General features: G+C 41.7%; 1 protein-coding gene across 2 annotated transcripts in view; it reads left to right on the top strand.

Moving 5' to 3' along the window:
* COG7 (component of oligomeric golgi complex 7) overlaps positions 1–21,777 on the top strand; it is an 84,227-nt gene that overhangs the window by 23,017 nt on the left and 39,433 nt on the right. For both annotated transcript variants that reach the window (XM_004268574.4, XM_033425973.2), the window contains 3 exons: positions 9,859–10,057; positions 16,216–16,343; positions 17,276–17,430. In XM_004268574.4, the coding sequence (XP_004268622.1) occupies positions 9,859–10,057; positions 16,216–16,343; positions 17,276–17,430 (482 nt within the window). The remainder of the gene's footprint in view (positions 1–9,858; positions 10,058–16,215; positions 16,344–17,275; positions 17,431–21,777) is intronic.

Here is a 21,777-nt window from a genome sequence, read left to right as displayed (position 1 = left end):
TTCTTCATGACATTTTTTTTCTTAAATTCCATATATATGTGTTAGCATACGGTATTTGTCTTTTTCTTTCTGACTTACTTCACTCTGTATGACAGACTCTAGGTCTATCCACCTCATTACAAATAGCTCAATTTCGTTTCTTTTTATGGCTGAGTAATATTCCATTGTATATATGTGCCACATCTTCTTTATCCATTCATCCGATGATGGGCACTTAGGTTGTTTCCATCTCCGGGCTATTGTAAATAGAGCTGCAATGAACATTTTGGTACATGACTCTTTTTGAATTTTGGTTTTCTCAGGGTATATGCCCAGTAGTGGGATTGCTGGGTCATATGGTAGTTCTATTTGTAGTTTTTTAAGGAACCTCCATACTGTTCTCCATAGTGGCTGAACCAATTCACATTCCCACCAGCAGTGCAAGAGTGTTCCCTTTTCTCAGAACATACGTATTATTAACTAGAGTTCAGTATTTGTTTACTGGGATTTTTTTTAGGTAAAATTATAAAATGCAATGATCTTAAATATGCCATTTAGTTAGCTTTGACAAATGCTGTTTAACCTATTCCTCTACCAAGATATGGAACATGACTGTCACACTAGAAAGTTCCCTTGTGTTCCTTCTCAGTCAGTCTTAGTACCAGCATCCCTGAAGGCAACCACTGTTCTGATTTTTCCCACCATAATTTAGTTTAGCCCGTTTTAGAATTTCATGTAAATGGAATCATATGGTGTATGTCCTTTTGGCGAGGCTTCTTTCATTCAGCATGTTTTTGGAGATTTATTCATGTTGTTGTACGTATCAGTAGCTTGTTCCTTTTTATTACTGAACACTCTTACATGGTGTGAATATATGACAGTTTTGTTTATTGAGGTTTTTTTAAAATTTTATTTATTTAATTAGTTTATTTTTGGCTGCATTGGGTCTTTGTTGCTGTGCGCGGGCTTTCTCTAGTTGCAGTGAGCGGAGGCTACTCTTTGTTGCGGTGCGCGGGCTTCTCGTTGCAGTGACTTCTCTTGTTGCACAGCACGGGCTCTAGGTGCATGGGTTTCAGTAGTTGTGGCACTCAGGCTCAGTAGTTGTGGCTCACGGGCTCTAGAGCGCAGGCTCAGTAGTTGTGGTGCATGGGCTTAGTTGCTCCGTGGCATGTGGGATCTTCCCGGACCAGGGCTCGAACCTGTGCCCCTGCATTGGCAAGCAGATTCTTAACCACTGCACCACCAGGGAAGTCCCTAGGTGTTGTCTTTTTAATCTTAGCCATTCTGGTGGGTGTGTTGTAGTATCTTTCTGTGTGTTTTTTTTTTTTTTTTTTGCGGTATGCGGGCTTCTCACTGTTGTGGCCTCTCCCGTTGCGGAGCACAGGCTCTGGACACGCAGGCTCAGCGGCCATGGCTCACGGGCCCAGCTGCTCTGCGGCATGTGGGATCTTCCCGGACCAGGGCACGAACCCATGTCCCCTGCATCGGCAGGCGGACTCTCAACCACTGCGCCACCAGGGAAGCCCCCTCTTTCTGTGGTTTTAATTTGCAATTCCCTGATGACTAAGGATGTTGAACACCTTTTCTCATGCTTATTGGCCATTTGTATATCTTCCTTTGTGAAGTATCTGTTCTGGTCTTCTACCCATTTAAAAAAATTGGGTAATTTGCCTTTCTATTATTGAGTTATAGAAGTTGTTTACGTATTCTAGGTGTAAGTTCTTTATCAGATATATTTTGTAGATATTTCCTTCCAGTCTGTGGCTTGAGCAGAAGTGTTGATTTTGATGAACTTGATTTTATCATTTCTTTTATGGTTATTGCTTTCTTTGTCCTCAGAAACCATCACCATTCCCCAAGTTGCAAAGCTCTTCTGTGTTTTCTTATAGGAGCTTGTTGAGCTTTTACATTTAGTTCTATGGCCCATCTTGAATTATTTTTTGTGTGTAGTGTAGGGTAAGGTCAGATTGTTTTTGCATGTGCTGTTTGGGTTAATTCTATGGCCCTAGTTGTTAAGTTTGGTCTTACAGTCTTTGAACTTTTGGTTCTTGTTTGGCAAATGGCCAGAGCATCCCTTGCCAGATCGCTTTAAAGGAAAGGGGACACCTTTGAGCATAGGGGACCTGTTGGTTGGTCAGCTGGAACTATCAGCTATAAACATAGTTTCAGCTGACCAACCAATTAGAACGCTTGGGTACAGAGTCGTTTAGTCTAATTCTCCCCCGTCCACCCAGCACCTCAGCCTCAGGTCACTTAAATAGGAGCTAAGAGTGAAGTAGGTACTCATTGCCTAGTCCTTTCTCACAGTTCAAGGAGAGGAGTCAGGATTTCTCTTTCTAGATAAGAATAGTTTTCATTTTCTCCTTTGGTCCCATCCTTTCTTGTAGTAAAATGTTTCTTTTGTCAAATCAGGACATTGGACTGGGTGATATGTAAAGGTCTCTATGGTTCTCTTATGTTTGGGGGATCGTGGGGGGAATACACTGGATGGAGACAGAGGAGGGTTTGTATTGGTGCAGCTTTGTGTGGAGGGAGTGGGAACATTGAATGCTAGACAGAAGTTTGGCTTTCTCTAGAAGATAGTGAGCCTCTGGAGCAATAGAGTGAATGATGATGTTACTGTTTTAAGAATGCTTTTGGTGTCAGAATATCACCTATGTAGTTTCTCTGCCAAAAAGTCTTACCATGAGGAAACATGCAGACAAATCCAAATCAAAGACCATTTTTCAAAACAACTGTCCTAGGGCTTCCCTGGTGGCGCAGTGGTTGGGAGTCTGCCTGCCGATGCAGGGGACACGGGTTCATGCCCCGATCCGGGAAGATCCCACATGCCGCGGAGCGGCTGGGCCCGTGAGCCATGGCCACTGAGCCTGCGTGTCTGGAGCCTGTGCTCCGCAATGGGAGAGGCCACAACAGTGAGAGGCCCGCGTACCGCAAAAAAAAAAAAAACTGTCCTAGACTCTTCAAAAATGTCAGTGTCATGAAAGAAAAAAAGTCAGGAAATTGTTTAGATTAAAGGAGACAAAAAAAAAAAAAGACAACTAAATGTAATTTCATGATCCTGGATTGGATTCTGCATGATGACAAAAAAAAACTATCAAGGACATTGAAAGAACAATTGGGGAAATTTGAACATGGACTGTGGCAGGTAAAAGTATTACATCAAGGTTACATTTGATTATCTGCAGTGTTGTAATATAGGAGGATGGCCTTATTCTTAAGAGATAAACGCTGAGGTATTTAGGGGTGACGTGTCGTGATATCTGTGATTACCTTTCCAATGGCTTAGAGAGAAATAGGAATAAAGCAGTTGTGGCAAAATGTTGATTGTTGAATCTTGTAGTATTTAAACGTTTAAAGTGTAAGAAAAATTCTAAATAACATTTCAAAATAATGAATTTGGCGGTGGTAAATAGGGTGAATTGATGAAGAAAGACTGAAGACAGGTAGGAAGCTATGTTTGGTCTAGGATGGTAATGGTAATGTAGCAAAAGATACCCAGTTAAAAAATGAACAGTTGCTAGGACCTGGTAACTGATAAAGGGACTGAAAGAGAGGAAAGTGAAAAGGGAGATTTTTATTCTGGTTGAATGGTGATGCTACTGACAGAAATAAGGAAGTTGATAGAAACAGACCTGGGGAGGTCAGTGGGAAAATAATGAATTTCAATTCAGGACACTTTTTTTTTTTTTTTGTGGTACGCGGGCCTCTCACTGTTGTGGCCTCTCCCGTTGCGGAGCACAGGCTCCAGACTCGCAGGCTCAGCGACTATGGCCCACGGGCCTAGCCGCTCCGCGGCATGTGGGATCTTCCCGGACCGGGGCACGAACCCGTGTCCCCTGCATTGGCAGGCGGACTCTCAACCACTACGCCACCAGGGAAGCCCTCAGGACACTTTTAAATTCCAAGTGAGAGTGGCTCAGCTTAATGGTGACATCCAGTAGATGGCTAGAAGCTGTTGCTCAGGATATAAATGGGTCATTTCGGTATTTGTTGGGTTAGATTTGCATTTCCTCTATTTCTTTCTCTCAGACCCCAGCAGTGATGTTTATTAAACTAAACAGGTGTTTGTTGAAGTTTTGTGAATTCTCTATGAGAATTTAAAAATTTTGTTTTCTATTTTGGTAATAATCTAAGAAAAAATATAAGCATATTTTGGGTCATGTATATGACCACCTTATAACCAACTGCTGCCATGTAATTTCAGTGGGTGCTTTTCTGTTGATAGTCACATTGGTACCCCTGTTCTATTGGGGGCCAGTGAAAACACAAAGAGACAAACTTATTGCTTAGATAATGTAAGTGCTGGTGCCAAGTGAGTGCTGTTTAATGCCGTTGCCAACTTGATGTTTTCTTAGTAGTTTGTAGTTTGAGTAGAGATAGAAGCAGTGTAAAAATTCTCCTCACATACCACAGAGAAGCATAGGCAGGCTGAACTCAAAAAAAACCTGTGCTGTAGCAGTCAGATCAAATTATTGATGAAAAAGGCAGTTTAGCTGCAGTAAACATCTTCATCTGTCCTATTATTTTGAATTTTATTGGTTTGATAGTTAATTTTTTATGTGTGGTAAAATATACATAAAATTTACCATTTTAGCCATTTTAAGTGTACAATCAAGTGGCATTAAGTACATTCACAGTGTTGATTTAACTATCGTGCTATCTATTTCCAGAACTTTTTCATCACCCTAAACAGAAACTGTGTACTCATTAAGTAATAACTCCCCACTTCGCCCTCTTCCATCCCCTAGTAACCTTAACCTTTACTGCGTCTATAAATTTTCCTATTCTAGATACCTCTTATAAGTAGGGCCATATGATATTTGTCCTTATGTGTTTGGCTGATTTCACTTAGCATAATGGTTTCAGGGATCATCCATGTTGTAGCATGTATCAGAATTTTCATTACTTTTTTATGGCTGAATAATCTGTTGTATGTATTTACTACATTTTGTCTATCCATTCATTTGTTGATAAACACTTGAATTGCTTCCACCTTTTGGCTATTGTGAGTAATGCTGCTCTGAAAGTGTACAAATATCTCTTTGGGTCCCTGTTTTCAGTTCTTTTGGGTGTATACCTACAAGTGGAATTGCTGGATCATATCATAATCGTATGTTTAACATTTTGAGAAACTGCCAGCCTGTTTTCTATAGCAGCTGCACCATTTTACATTCCCATCAGCAATGCATATAAGAATTCCAATTTCTCTACATCCTTGTCAGCACTTGTTAATTTCCATTTTTTTGATAAATAGCCATTCTAGTGTGTGTGAAATGGTATCTCATGGAGGTTTTGATTTGTATTTCCCTAATGACTAATGATGTTGAACATCTTTTCACATGCTCATCAGCCATTTGTATTATCGTCTTTGGAGAAATGTCTATTACAGTTTTTTGCCCATTTTTGAATTGTAGTGTTTGGTTTTATGTTGTTGAGTTGTAGGAGTTCTTTATATATTCTGGATATTAATCCCTTATCAGTTACATGATTTGCAAATATTTTCTCCCATTCCATTGGTTGTCTTTTCACTCTATTTGTAACATGCTTTAAGAGATTTTTAATTTTGATATAGTCCAGTTTATCTGTTTTTTCTTTTATTGCCTGTGCTTTTGGTATCATACTTAAGAAACTATAGTCATCTCTTGGTATCCTCAGGGAATTGATCCAGGAACCCACCCCCCTCCCCATACCAAGATCCATGGATGCTCAAGTCCCTTATATAAAATGGTGTAGTATTTGCATATAACCTATGCATGTACTCCTGTATACTTTAAATCATCTCTAGATTACTTATAATACCTAATACAATGTAAAGGCTATGTAAATAGTTGCTGGTATGCAGCAAATTCAAGTTTTGCCTTTTGGAACTTACTGGACGTTTGTTTTTTTTTCCTGAATATTTTTGATCTGAGGTTGGTTGAATCTGTGGATGCAGAACGTGTAGATATGGAGGGCCAACTGTTGCTAAATCCAAGGTCATGAGGATTTTGCCGTATGTTTTCTCCTAAGAATTTTATAGGTTACTCTTTTTTTAAAAAAAAATTAATTTAGGGCTTCCCTGGTGGCACAATGGTTGAGAGTCCACCTGCTGATGCAGGGGACACGGGTTCGTGCCCCGGTCCGGGAAGATCACACATGCCACGGAGCGGCTAGGCCCGTGAGCCATGGCCACTGAACCTGCGTGTCCGGAGCCTGTGCTCCACAACGGGAAAGGCCACAACAGTGAGAGGCCCGCGTACCGCAAAAAAAAAATAATAATAATTAATTTATTTTTGGCTGCCTTGGGTCTTCATTGCTGCGCACAGTGAGCGGGGGCTACTTTTCGTTGCAGTGTGCGGGCTTCTCACCACGGTGGTTTCTCTTGTTGCAGAGCGTGGGCTCTAGGCATGCGGGCTTCAGTAGTTGTGGCACATGGGCTTCAGTAGTTGTGGGTCGTGGGCTCTAGAGTGCAGGCCCAGTAGTTGTGGCGCTCGGGCTTAGTTGCTCCGTGGCATGTGGGATCTTCCCATACTGGGGCTCGAACCAGTGTCCCCTTCATTGGCAGGCGGATTCTTAACCACTGCGCCACCAGGGAAGCCCTATAGTTTACTCTTAACATTTAGGTCTGATTAATTTTGAGTTAATTTTTGTATATGGTATCAGGTAAGGATCCAACTTTTTTTTTTTTTTTTGCACATAGTATCCAGTTTTCTGAGCACCATTTGTTGAAAAGAGTGTCCTTTTCCCATTGAATGATTTTGGCACTCATGTTGAAAATCATTTGACCATGTATGTGTATTTCTGGGCTCTCTATTCCATTGGGCTATATGTCTATCCTTATGCAAGTACCACACTGTTCTGACTATTATAGCTTTATAGTAAGTTTCCTTTTTGCGATACGCGGGCCTCTCACTCTTGTGGCCTCTCCCATTGCGCAGCACAGGCTCTGGACGTGCAGGCTCAGTGGCCATGGCCATGGCCTAGCCGCTCTGCAGCATGTGGGATCTTCCTGGACCAGGGCACAAACCCGTGTCCCCTGCATTGGCAGGCGGACTCTCAACCACTGCGCCACCAGGGAAGCCCTGTAGTAAGTTTTGAAATTAGGAAGTGTGAGATAGCCAATGATCCTCTTTTTCAATATTGTTTTTGCTATTTGGGGTTCCCTCAAATTCCATATGAATTTTAGGATGGGTTTTCCTGTTTCTCCAGGAAACACCTTTGGGATTTTGATGGAGATTGCATTGAATATGTAGATGGCTTTGGGTAGTATTATCATGTTAACAATATTAAGTCTTCCAGTACATGAACATGGGAAGTCTTTCCATTTTTTGTATGTATTCTTTAATTTTTCTCAGCAGTGTTTTGTCATTTTCAGTGTACAAGTCGTTTAGTTCCTTCGTTACATTTATTTCTAAATACTTTATTCTTTTTGATGCTATTGTAAATGGAATAATTTTCTTAATTTCCTTTTCAGATTGTTAGAATAGAATTGCTAGTATAGAAATGCAAGTGATTTAAAAAAAATTATTTATTTGGTTGCACTGGGTCTTTTAGTTGTGGCAGGTGGGCTCCTTAGTTGTGGCTTGTGGGCTCCTTAGTTGTGGCATGCAAACTCTTAGTTGCAGCATGCATGTGGGATCTAGTTCCCTGACCAGGGGTCAAAGCCAGGCCCTCTGCATTGGGAGCGCAGAGTCTTAACCACTGCATCACCAGGGAAGTCCTTGAATGTGAGTGATTTTTGTTTGTTGATTTTCCATCTTCCAACTTTGCTGAATTTGTTTATTACTGCTAACTTTTTTTTTCAATTTGTTAGGATTTTCTACATATAAGATTACATCATTTGTGAAAAGAGATAATGTTACTTTTTCCTTTCCAATATAGATGCCTTTTATTACTTTTTCTTGTCCAATTCTTCTGGCTAGAGCTTCCAGTATTATGTTGAATAAAGTGGCAAAAGCAGGCACCCTTGTCTTGTTCCTGGTCTTAGGGGAAAAGCTTTCAGTGTTTCACCATTGAATATGATGTTAGCCATGGGTTTTTCTGATATGGCCTTTATCATGTTGAGGAGGTTCCTTTCTATTCTTAGTTTATTGAGTGTTTTTTTTTCCAATTATGAAAGGGTGTTGAATTTTGTCGATGCTTTTTCTGCATTAATTGAGATTAATGAGCTTTTTCCCCCTTCATTCTGTTAATATAGTATATTACATTGACTAATTTGATATGTTGAACCATTCCTTCTGGAGATCAGTCTCAGTCATGGTGTATAATCCTTTTAATATGCTGCTAAATTCAGTTTACTAGTATTTTGTTGAGTATTTTTGTATGTGTATTTATAAGAGATATTGGTCTATAATTTTCTGTTCTTTTCTTTTAGTATTTGCCTGGCTTTGGTATCAGGTTAATGATGCCCTCATAGAATGAATTAGGAAGTGTTCTATATTAATTTGCTAGGGCTGCGATAACAAAGTACCATGTAATAGGTGGTTTAAAGAATAGAAATTCGTTCTGGAGGCTAGAAGCCCAAGGTCAAGGTGTTGGCCGGGTTGATTTCTTCTGAGGCTTCTTTCCTTGGCTTGCAGATGGCAGTCTTTTCCCTGTGTCTTTCCTTTATGTGTGCCTGTGTCCTAATCTCCTCTTGTATAAGGACACTGGTCAGATTGGATTAGGGCCCACCCAGATGACCTCATTTTATCTTAATTGCCTCTTTAAAGGCCTTCCATCCAAATATAGTCATATTCTGAGGTACTGGGGGATTTGGACTTCAATATATGAATTTTGGGGAGACACAATTCAGAATATAACATGCTCCCTCCTCTCCAATTTTTTGGGAAGAGTTTGAGAAGGATTGGTATTAATTCTTTTAATGTTTGGTAGAATTTACCAGTGAAGCCATCTGGTTCTCGTTTTTTCTTTATTGGGAGGTTTTTGATTACTGATTCAGTCTCCTTACTAGTTATAGGTCTATTCAGATTTTCTGAAGTCACTTTTCGTAAATAATATTTGTAGGAATTTTTTGTCCATTTCATCTAGGTTATCCAGTTTGTTAGCATACAACTGTTCATAGTATTCTCTTATAATCCCTTTTATTTCTATAAAATTGGTAGTAAATGTCCCCACCTTCATACCTGATCTTAATAATTTGAATCTAATCTCTTTTTTTTTTGGTCAGTCTAGGTAAAAGTTTTGCCATTTTGTTAATCTTTTAAAAGAACTAACTTCTGATTTTGTTGATTTTCTTTACTGATTTTCTGTTCTCTATTTCATTTACCTCTGCTCTAATCTTTATTATATCCTTTCTTCTACTAGCTTTGGGTTTAGTTTCTTCTTTTTCTAATTCCTAAATGTGTACAGTTAGGTTATTGATTTGAGATATTTCTGCTTTTTTAATGTGTGCATTTACAGCTATAAATTTTCCCCTTTGCACTGCTTTTGCTGTATCCATAAGTTTTGGTTTCCATTTTCCTTCATTTCAAGATATTTTCTAATAAAAATGTGAATTGATTGATTTTATAATTTCTAAACTTACACTTATTTTGGCCTTAGTGTTGCATAAGAACAGTCTTATACCTTGTTTCACATTTGACTAAGTGAATCTGTACTTAATACAGGGGTCCCTAACCCCAGGGTCCACGGCCTGTTAGAAACGGGGCCACACAGCAGGTGAGCGGAGGGCAGGGCCAGCAATAGACAGAAAGTAGCCAATTGTCCTGGACAGGATGCAAGTCTTGCTAGTTTACTTGGCTTTCTGAGCATGTTCACATGGGTGCTGAGGAAAGCTTGGGGCTCTTGACTAGACCGCTTTCCGGCTTGGAAGGATTCCTTTGAGCAGTCCAGGAGTCTGCTTCTTTAGAAGGTCTGCTCCAGTGTGCTAACACAGATACCTCTCTTCCCCTGCAGGTTTTCAGGAACCCCTACGAGGTGGTGACTGTGCTGCTGATTCAGACCCTGGGGGCCCTGGTGCCCTCTCTGCCCATCTGCCTCAGCTCCAGTGTGGAGAGGGCAGGGCCCGAGCTGGAGCTCGTCAAGCTGCTGGACTTCTACGACGCCACCGCCCACTTCGCCAAGGGATTGGAGATGGCCCTGCTTCCCCATGCAGGTAAACATCCTTCCTCCCAGCTCGCGGGCTTTTTTCTTTTTTTTTTCTTTTTTTGCGGTACGTGGGCCTCTCACTGTTGTGGCCTATCCCGTTGCGGAGCACAGGCTCCGGACGCGCAGGCTCAGCGGCCATGACTCACGGGCCCAGCCGCTCCGCAGCATGTGGGATCTTCCCGGACCGGGGCACGATCCCGGACCGGGGCACGAACCCGTGTCCCCTGCATCGGCAGGCGGACTCTCAACCACTGCGCCACCAGGGAAGCCCTCGCGGGCTTGCTTTTACTCGCTCTTTTTGAAGCTTCTGGGGCCTGGGTTTGTTTGCCTTTTCTGGTGACTGATTTTACAGAAATGCAAGGGATCAGTGTTTTCCTTCTCAACAGATATGAAAACCTTTTCCGTGAAAACATTGCCATTATGGAAATAATTGTTGCCTAGCTCCAGTGCTGCCTAGGTGCTTTTACACACTCTGGGGAAGTGATAGACACTTCTGCAGGGGCTTAGAATGTAAGAGGCAGGTAGACATTAGTGGCAACGAGTTGGCAGTGAGTTACACTTGGGAGGGTAGTGTCCTCTTCCTTTCAAGGCATCACAGAACCTTGGGTAAGTCAACCTTAAAAGTAAGTTTAAGAGAACAAATGGATTAGAGGAGCTTTTTGATAGGACAACAGCAAGTTTTTAAGGGCAGGGTTGCTGCATTAGGACTAAGGGTGGCTATAAGGAAACTGGGCTTTCCCCGGCTGCCATCTGAGAGCAAAGCACTCCTTCTTCCCATTTAGGCAAACAATGCCTGGTGTGTTGCATTTCCCCAGCTGTTTCCCATCTAGGTTAAAAGCATCATAAACTTTTCAGTCATACAGACTTCATCACGAATGCCGTCAAATCAGGAAATCGCTTCAGGAAGGCCTGCTTCTGCCGTTTGGCTGCTGTGTGTCACTGACTTGGTTTATTTAATAGTTATTCTCTTTAATTACCCTTGTGTGTAATTACCTCGTACATTCCTGGGAGTGTGTTTATTGTTCGAGTTCCTGATGACTCATCGGTGTTTTTGGCACACTCACTGGTCAGGCCCTGGTTGTGGGAGAGGCATGGTGGATGTGGCTTTCAAGGGACCTGGATGCTGTGGTCCTAGTGGCTGAAGAGTATGTAGGCTGAGCGTCCTGTGGAGCAGAGTGGAATGAAGGCAGGGCAAGGAGCAGATTGCTTTTCTCCCACTGGTGATGGACATTATTGAAGAAGAGAGAACCACCCTCTGAAGAATCATGAAAATGCTTTGTTAGTCAGCCATGGAAGTTTAGATTTTTAATGATTCCTACTGAGGTTTTCAAAAAAGTATACGTATTTTTTTTTTGTTTTTTGCGGTACGCGGGCCTCTCACCGTTGTGGCCTCTCCCATTGCGGAGCACAGGCTCCGGACGCGCAGGGTCAGTGGCCATGGCTCACGGGCCCAGCCGCTCCGCGGCATGTGGGATCTTCCCAGACCGGGGCACGAACCCGTGTCCCCTGCATCGGCAGGCAGACGATTCTCAACCACTGCGCCACCAGGGAAGCCCTAAAAAGTATACGCATTTTTAAAATTAAAAATACTTTGGAAACACACAAAAATAAAAATAAAAGAGTAAAAATGATCCATAATCTCATGACTCAGAGAAGGCCATGGGAACATTTTATTTCCTCCCAGTAATTCAAATATAATTATACATTTTCATAAATAAATATAAAATATATGCATATATAAGTATATGCGTATATAAATATATATGCACATACATATTTTTAAATATTAGCTTAAAAATTTTTATTTATTTAGTTTTGGCGGCTTTGGGTCTTCATTGCTACGCACGGGCTTTCTCTAGTTGTGGCTAGCAGGGGCTACCCTTCGTTGTGGTGTATGAGCTTCTCATTGCAGTGGCTTCTCTTGTTGCATAGCACGGGCTCTAGGCACGCGAGCTTCAGTAGTTGTGGCCCGCGGGCTCTAGAGCTCAGGTTCAGTAGTTGTGGAGCATGGACTTAGTTGTTCTGCGGCATGTGGGATCTTCCTGGACCAGGGATTGAACCTTTGTTCCCTACATTGGCTGGCAGATTCTTAACCACTGCACCACCAGGGAAGTCACAAAATATTAGTTTATATGATCTTATATTCTCTTTTTTGCTCAAATTAATATAATGAGCATTTTTTATGTCATTCAGTATTTTCCTAAAACATGGTTTTTAATGACCACTTGATAACTATGGCTTACTTTAATTTTTAAATCTGCGGTTATAAATAAAACTATTATTAACAATCTTACATATTAATTTTGGAGTCCAGCTCTGATTATTCCTTGGGATAAGTTTGAGAATTACAATTGCTAATAAATGAAAAATTTAAAGATGTTTGTCACATTTTTCTCTTTAGAAAGTTTCTACCTGTTTTCACGTCCATCAGTAGTAAATGAGGCTGCTGATTCCCACATGCCCTCACCAGCACTAGGCTCTATCTTTTTTTTCCCTTGCCAGGTTCTTAGACAGTTAATGATATATTATTTTAATTTTCATGTCTTTGATTACTAGCCAGTTTGAAAATTATATTATAAAAAGTTATATTTTTTTCTTGAATTTCTTATTCTTTTGCTTCTTTTTCTGTTTGAGGGTTTAATCTATTTCTGGTTAATTTATAAGAGCAATTTATTTAAAGCAATATATTATTAAATATATTATAAAAAGCAGCAAAGTATTGTTATAAAAATTCATGATATAGCTATCTGTAACACAAAATGAAAGTCTCCTATAATCCAGCTTGCTGGAAATAACCACTGTTAAAAATTTGGTGTATATTCCCTAAATATCCTTATATAGTAAGGATTTTTTTTTCTTATCAAGTATGTTGCAGATATATTTTCTAACTTTCTGGTTTGCCTTTAACACTTTTCCATTTTAATAATTAATAATGTACATAGTATAATTCAAAATATGTAAAAGGTTATGCAATAGAAAGTCAAAAAGTTAAATAATTTGTTGACTTTATAGTTAATAAGCAATATGTATTCAGTATAGAAAAAAACCAGAAAATACAAGGAAGGAAAAAGATCGTGCTCAACCAACTGTCCAGAAACAGTATTTTGGATTATATACACATGCAAATTTTGTATATGAGTGTGTGGGTACTTAAATGTTTTTAATAGAATATTTTATTATCATTATCACCCCCCATTTTATATTGATTCAATATTGTCATCCAAAACACAAGTTTTCCCAGTTCCACAGAAGTCTTTATAGCTGTTTCCCTACCTCGCATTAAAATCCAGTCAGTGTACATGCATTGTCTTTGGTTGTCCTGTCTCTTTAATCTCTTTTAATCTAAAAGAGTCATCTCATCTTTTGTCTTTCATGACATTGACGTCTTTGAAGAATACAGGGTAGTTTTCCTGTAGAATGTTCCATATTCTGTAATTATCTAATTGTTTCCTTGTGATTACATTTAGATTAAACATTTTTAGTAAGAATACTACATTGGTGATGATGTGTACTTCCTGTGGCATCACATCAGGAGACACATAATGTCCAATTATTGGTGATGGGTTGGATTAATCACTTGGTAGTTGTACCTGCCAGATGACTCCATTGTAAAGTTACCTTTTCCTCTTTGTAATTCATAAGTATCTGTGGCGTGATATTTTGAGCCCATAGGAATATACTGTTACTTAAGAAATATTTACCTAATGACTTTAGCATCCATTGGTAATCCTTGTCTGAATAAACTTTTGCATTGCTGATTATAAAATGGTAATATTCTAATTCTCTCATTCCTTTTACATGTATTAGCTGGCATTCTTTTTTTAAAAAAATTTATTTATTCATTTATTTTTGGCTACGTTGGGTCTTCGTTCTGCTCACGGGCTTTTTCTAGTTGTGGTGAGCAGAGGCTACTCTTCATTGTGGTGTGTGGGCTTCTCATTGCAGTGGCTTCTCTTGTTGTGGAGCATGGGCTCTAGGAGCACAGGCTTCAGTAGTTGTGGCACATGGACTCAGTAGTTGTGGCACACGGGCTTAGTTGCTCCACTGCATGTGGGATCTTCCCAGACCAGGGCTTGAACCTGTGTCCCCTACATTGGCAGGCAGATTCTTAACCACTGCGCTACCAGAGAAGTCCCTTGCTGGCATACTTTTGTGAAGAGGAGATTTTTCTTTCTCTTTGATATCACTATGAACTCATTGGATTCTTTTTTTATTCATTGTATTATGATCCATTGTTTTCATTATTCATTTTGATGCTCGAATTATTTCAAATTTGGTCAGTGGTTGCCCCTTCAGGCTGGCTCCTGTATCATTTTGACACGTCCCTATCAGCCTTTGAGTGCTTTATTGTTTTTTGGCACACACTGTTCCAGGAACACTTTGTACTTTCTCTGCCTCAGACCGGGAATCAGCCATATTCTCGAGGAGCTTGGTTTCTTCTAATGGGAAGTGGTATTTAGAAACCAAGATCTGGCACCAGGGATGCTTATTGTTGCTGGACTATTATTACTTCCTATGCCCTTTGTGGACAGAACTAGGAAATGCATAGTTTTTAAAATTACCAGTTTATACTGATACTTCCAAATCAAATGCAACACCAATAGATTTTTACCTCTTGCTGTTCTCAGTTGCATCTCTTTTCTCCTACAGTGAAAATTCTGGTTCTCATCAGCAGTGTGTGAGTGTGTGTGTGTGTGTGCATGTGGTGTGTGTGTGTGTTATATACACATACAGTTATTTTTCATGACCCTATTATGGATAGGTCAAAATGTATTTAGTTTATTTATTCAACTACAAATGGACTAGTTCTAGAGTGCTGGATGCTGAGGATGCTATGCTAAGCAAAACCAGACACAGTCCCTGCTCTCATACAATATATGTCCCAGTGGGAAATAACCAAATAATCACACTAATGAGTGTATAATTACAAAGTGAGATGAGTCCTTTGAAGAATAGCAAAATGGTTCTAGGAGAAAAGCAAAATGGTTTTAAGCAAATAAAGATGATTGAGACTAGCAGACTTGAGTTTAGTGAGTACTGAAGGAAGAATAGGCGTTAACCAGATGAAGAGGGATAGGGAAGAACAAGGTCGTTTCAGACAGAAGTAGTAGCAGGTGGCCAGAGGGGAGCTTCTGAGGAGCTGAGGGAAGGCTAGAGGCTAGGGGAATTGTGAAGGAGGCTGAGTCTATAGAAGTAAACATAAAAGTAGCTGGCCTTTATTAAGTGCTTATACATGCTAGACACATACTATTTTGGTTTTTTTGTTTTTTTTTTGCGGTACGCGGGCCTCTCACTGTTGTGGCCTCTCCCGTTGCGGAGCACAGGCTCCGGACGCCCAGGCTCAGCGGTCATGGCTCACGGGCCCAGCCGCTCCGTGGCATGTGGGATCTTCCCGGACCGGGGCACGAACCCGTGTCCCCTGCATCGGCAGGCGGACTGTCAACCACTGCGCCACCAGGGAAGCCCGACACATACTATTTTATATAATCTCCAGTTAAGCCTTATAAAATTGATGCCATTATTAATTTCATTTTATAGTTGAGGAAACAGACACTGAAAAGTTAAGTCATATGCACAGAGTCACCTAACTAGGAAGCAGTAGAGCTTCAATAGAAGAGCCTTCACCCTTAACTACCACCCTCTTTCACCCCCTGAGGTCAAACGATGCAGAACTTTGTGGGCTATGGAAAAGATTTTGGATTCCAACTGAAGAGATAATTCTTAGAAGTTGAATTGCTGTGCCGTAGAATATGCACATTAAAATTTTTATGTAGTTGAATATAGGAATTTTGGGAATGCCTAGTGTATGGGCTCCAGATGGAAAATGTTCTTTCTGCAGAGCCTTTTCTCTGTAGCAGTTCTTGAACTTGACCCTGAGGAGGGTTATCATTTGAAGAGGTTCTTGACTGTGATGGGTTGTAGGATTAAGGGGATTGGTCTTTAATAGTGCCTTAGGCACATAATGCACAAAGCTCAAGTGTATCAGAAGATTTGCTGACATGATTGCTTCAGCTTCCATGAATGGTAAAAGCAGATGAACAGAAAGTAGTCATCCCTAAGATGAAATAGGAAAAGTTCCAGTGGAGGTCCTTGCACCTGTTGTTTTTCAGCAATTGATTTCCAATTCTTTGTTCATTATTGCATTTAATTTCTGATTCCCTGAAGATGAGCAAACCCTGGTGAAAGTCGTGGAGCTGGTGGATGCTGTGTATGGTCCGTACAGACCCTACCAGCTGAAGTACGGTGACATGGAAGAGAAGAACCTCCTCCTCCAGATCAGCGCGGTGCCTCTGGTAATGGCATAATACCGGCAGTGGCCATTCGGGAATCATTCTATTTGCCAGACTCCTAGGGTTGGGGGTGGGTGGGATGCGTCAGAGAAGGTGTGAGGTGGCATTAGGAATGCAAAGAGTGGGAACTGGTGTGCAAACACTGGGCTCTCAGTGCTTCCTGGGCTCTTGTAATCCAAATGTAAAATGAGACCACAGATATGCTACCAGTTTTTTATTTAAAATCCTCTAGCAAAACTTAGAGGCTTAAATCTTCTTGAGAGTAAGTTGAGTATCCCCCTGATTCAGTCATTATCACACAGTCTTTTGTTTAAGGCAGCATATGCAAATGGACACAGGAGCTGAGTATTCGTGGACAGTACTCTAGGGCCAGGTTCACCAGGTGGGCACCAGAGGGGAATTTCCATTGTAAATGTTAAGGTTGCCTAGCATGATGTGAGTTGACATTTAAGAATAGATCTTACAGTAGTTAAAACCAGCCGCCTCCCGCTGCTTTTCCGTTTTCTAAGGACGTACCTAGAAAGTCTGTTCCGCTCAGTTATGTTCTTGCCTCTGAAGGAAGCATTTTCCTTTCACTGCATTCTTTTGGAGCGTGTGGTATGGAGAATTCAAATCCTAGCTTGAGAGCCAGAGGGAGAGATGCCATCTTAAATGACAGAAAAAGAGGAAAGGGGTGAAAAATGTAAAGATGAATATAAGGATTTGATCATGCTTTTTAGCCAGGAGTTTATTTCTGTGATCTCACTGACCACTTAGACTGTTCTTCCCTAGGTCGGGCTCTTAAAGAGCTGTCACAGTTTGGGACTGCATTTCTGTTGCACCTATTAAGTGATTTACCATGAATGAGGAGGTTTGGAGCTCTCCCCATCTTCATGTTGTCTATTCGTTTGTTCTTCAGTCTGAGGCAGCTTTTTTTATCTCTGTTTGCTGACCAGGAGCGTGGGGAAGTCATTGACTGTGTGCAGGAGCTGAGCCACTCTGTGAACAAGCTCTTTGGCCTTGCTTCTGCAGCCATTGACAGATGCATCACATTTACGAATGGCCTGGGGACCTGTGGCCTGCTGACAGCCCTGAAATCCCTCTTTGCCAAGTAAGGCTGGGGGGAGTGGGGTCAGGGCCAGCCTGATTGGAGAATGATGTCTCTCCCAATTAAAAATGTGTGTGTCCTGTATTCCTGCCATGAACCCGGGAGAGGCACTTGCACCTGAGCCCAAGGGGGTGTTCTTAAGGACGTTAAGAACACTGTGGCACGTTTGTAATGGTGGAGCATCTGAAGCAACGTGAATGTCCATCCATTTGGAAATGGCCAAATAAGATACGGTATATTCATATGAGGGGAGTTCCCTATGTGGCAGTTAAGGTGTTAATTAGATCTACACATAACAACATGGATAGATCTCAAAACATACTGCTGAGTGAATAAAAGGTTGCAGAATACTATATAGAGTCTCATACAGTGTGTGAAAAGAATATACAAAAAATAGAGTATATTTTCTGTAGCAGGGTTCGGCAAATTTTTTCTGCCAAGGGCCGGATGGTATGTATTTTAGGCTTTGAGGGCCTTACAGCCAACAGAGACTTTTGTAGTGCACTGCCCTAGTAGTAGAAAAGCAGCCAGAGACAACACATACATGAGTGGATGTGGCTCTGTTCCACTAAAACTTTATTTACAGAAAACCAGGAGTGCCAATTCCTGTTCTAGATCTTTTTTTGTCACTTTAAAATGCATTATATATTCCTATAGCATAGAGGTCAGCAAACTCTAGCTCATGAGCCAAGTCTGTTTTTGTACAAGTTTTTGTAAAAGCTATATTGGAACGCCACCATGCCCATTCACTTAACTATGGCCTGTAAATCCTCACTATAAAGTTAGAGTTGAGTAGTTAGGACAGAGACCTTGTGACTCTCAAAGCCTAAAATACCTGGACCTTAACAGAAAAAGTTTGCTGAGCCCTGATGTGGAAGGTTAGGCAACAAACTCAAAACACTGGTTGTCTTTGGGGAGATGGGGAGGGACTAAGGTGGTGGTCATAGGGGATTTAGCTTTATTTGTTATTTTCTGATTTTTTAAAAAATTAAAAATATAAATTAATTTATATTTAAAATGTAATTAAAAATATAAAATAAAAAATATATAAAATCATGCTAAGTCAAAGAAGCCAGTTACAAAAGACCACACGTTATATGATTCCATCTATATGAAATGTCCAGAACAGGCAAATCTGTAGAGACAGAAAATAGATGAGTGGCTGCCTAGGGCTGGGGAGAGGGGAGTATTTGGAGGAGATGAGGGATGACTGCTAAAAGTTATGGGGTTTCTTTTCGGGATGATGAAAATTGTTCCTAAGTTGATTGTGGTGATGGTTGCACAACTGGTTTTTGTGACTACCCTAAAAACCTTTGAATTGTGTGGTATGTGAATTAAATCGCAATAGAGCTGTTAAAAGAAAGAAAGAAGGGGAAACCAAAGTTAAGTTTACTTAGAAAAAAGAAAAAGAAATCAATATAAGGCTGGATTCTCTGACCTGTGTAATTGAGATGTAAGGGCCCTCAGGAGGTTAGATGCTTTAGTCTCTAGCTTATAGACAAATATATTCTTAGGCTCTCCAAGAAATCTTGTTCTAGAGTGAAGTTGCCACGAGTCTCAAGAAATTCCTCATACTGAACTGAATGCTCTTTTGCTGCTGTAAGTTTAGGGAGCTCTTGTCATTCCAGAAATGCTGAGCATGCCCCTATGAGCTCTGAGGGTCCTTGGACCCAGTACTGTTGGTCACTGCCATGGGCAGTCTGCACCTTCCAGGGTGGCTCACAGGAAGGCACTGAGGGCTGCGAGATCATGTCCCCTGCATAAGACAGGGGGAGCCAGGTGAGCCCAGACATGTCCCTCAGGAAGAGAAACATCAGCAAAAAGTTTTTTTTTTTTTTTCCGGTACGCGGGCCTCTCACTGTTGTGGCCTCTCCCGTGGCAGAGCACAGGCTCCGGACGCACAGGCTCAGCGGCCATGGCTCACAGGCCTAGTCACTCCGCGGCATGTGGGATCCCCCCCGGACTGGGGCACGAACCCGTGTCCCCTGCATCGGCAGGCGGACTCTCAACCACTGTGCCACCAGGGAAGCCCATCAGCAACAAGTTTAATGAAATAAAATTTATCTCTTTCTCTCTCTGCCACCAGCTGGGATCTTGTGGATAAAATAATTTTTTTTGCGATCTAAAAATTTTATTATAAAATTTAAAAAGTAATGCTTCTAGAAATACATATATATTTAAATATGAAAAGGTGTAAAAAGGTGAAAGTCTTCCTTCTTTCCTGCGCATCCTTAGGCAGTCCTCAGGAGTCACAAGTTTTAAACATTTTGCTTTGAGTCTTCTCATTCTTCTCTCCAGACTTTAAAGATTTTTTTGTTTATTACCTTTAACTATTATGTCTTGACGCAACTCTGAAAAGTGAGGAACTGAGCCTCCTTGAGGCTGGTGCTGTCTCTTATCCCCTCTCCTCCCAGCTCTTGGTGGTGATATTTTCACTTTTAGTTCTTCTGTTGGTTACTTCAATTACTTCATTTTAAAAAGTAATACAGGGGCTTCCCTGGTGGCGCAGTGGTTGGGAGTCCACCTGCCGATGCAGGGGACACGGGTTCGTGCCCCGGTCCGGGAAGATCCCTCATGCTGCGGAGCGGCTGGGCCCGTGAGCCATGGCGGCTGGGCCTGCGCGTCCGGGGCCTGTGCTCCGCAACGGGAGAGGCCACAACAGTGAGAGGCCCGCGTACCGCAAAAAAAAAAAAAAAAAAAAAAAAGTAATACAAATCCATATTAAAAATTCAAAATGTACAAAAGGACGTATGATGAAAACAGGTCACCTGCTCTAGAAGGGAAGGTTTTGAAGCTACCAAGACAGCTGATGTTTATAAAATTAGGGAAATGAGGATGATGCTAACTTGCCCAGGGTTCAAGTGGGACCTTGTTCAGGAGTGGGGAGGGTGTGGGGATGGTGTTCAGGAAGGCAGGGATAGGGAGGATGGAGGACGCAGGCAGAGCAGGAGGAGATTGGCCTAACTTGCACTCTGCTGAAGCTGTAGAATATAGCTGCTGATGGGGTGTTGCAGGGTGAGGGGTGTTACAGCTGTGACGGGAGCCTGGGCCCTGGAGTTGTAGCCACCTGGGCTCAGATCCTGTCTCAGGCACTTACTAGCGGGGACCTTGGGTGGGTTGTGCCTTTCTGAGTCTTGGTATCTTTTATTTGGGTAAACTGATGGTGATAATATCTCCTTTCCACGGTGGTTGTGAATATTGAGTGAAAGCATATAATTAAAGCACCTAATGCAGCAGCTCTTACATGGTAGAGACACTTGGAAACGTGTATTGTGAGAGAATCAGAAGGTTTTGGTACAAATGCCATAAAAATGTGATGTGATACATGCATCACGTGCGAGCCCCGCTATGGCTAAACAGTCACCCCCCGTCTCCCCCCGGCCCCGCCTCAGTGCTCAGCGGCTGCTCACTGTTCCGGGGACTCTGTCGGGAGGTTCTGTGGAGCTCATGTCTTGTTGGACGGAGTGTTCTTCTTGTTTAATGTCCTTCAGCTAAAGCACAATTAAAACGTTCTTCAACAGCTCCCTGTCAGTGTGTCCTGAGGGCCCTCCCCCTCCCCCAAGGAAAGCTGTCACCTCTCTGGGTGCAAAGGGAAGGTGCTGTCTGTGGCATTTTGGTTTTGTAGCTTTTCGGCCCTGTGTGAAGGGAGCAGCAGTGGCGTTTGTCCCTCACTGGAGTGGTCTGCAGCAGTTCCTTCCACTTGCTTCTCTGAGCGGCCTTTCTGTCCACCACACAGACTTACTCTTCAGAGCCGTGCCCTGGGTCATCACAGCCCACTGTCCTCACTAGAGCTCGTGGTTTGGGAAGGGAGAGAGGCGAGACTTCTTGTGATGTATGCAGGTGTCGTGGGTTTTAGGGAGCCTATTGGCTTCCAGAGCACATGACCATCCACCCCCGTCCTCCTTACCACACCCTCCCAAGGACTTATGTGTTCATGTTCCAAGAACTATACAGCTGGCCCTGTGTATCCAGCGTTCCTTATCTGCGGGTTCAACCAACTGTGGATCAAAAATATTCAGAAAAAAAATTTCCAGAAAGTACCAAAAAGCAAAACGTGAATTTGCTGCATGCTGGCAACTCTTTATGTAGCATTTACATTGTATTTACAATTATTTACATAACATTTATGTTGTGTTAGGTATTGTAAGTAATCTAGAGATGATCTATTAAAGTATACGGGAAAATGTGCCTAGGTTCTATGCAAATACTATGCCATTTTATATAAAAAACTTGAACATCCATGGATTTTGGTATCTTTGGGGGAGGAGGGGGGCAATCCTGAAATCAGTCCCTCATGGCTGCCCAAGGAGTACTATACATAAAAACGATACCACTGCACATCAGCTTTCA

This window comes from Orcinus orca, chromosome 16 (genome assembly GCF_937001465.1).
Source record: "Orcinus orca chromosome 16, mOrcOrc1.1, whole genome shotgun sequence".
In the NCBI taxonomy this organism is placed as follows: Eukaryota; Metazoa; Chordata; class Mammalia; order Artiodactyla; family Delphinidae; genus Orcinus; species Orcinus orca.
Note: the sequence above shows the minus strand (reverse complement) of the source record. Positions and strands in the feature narration are given on the sequence as shown.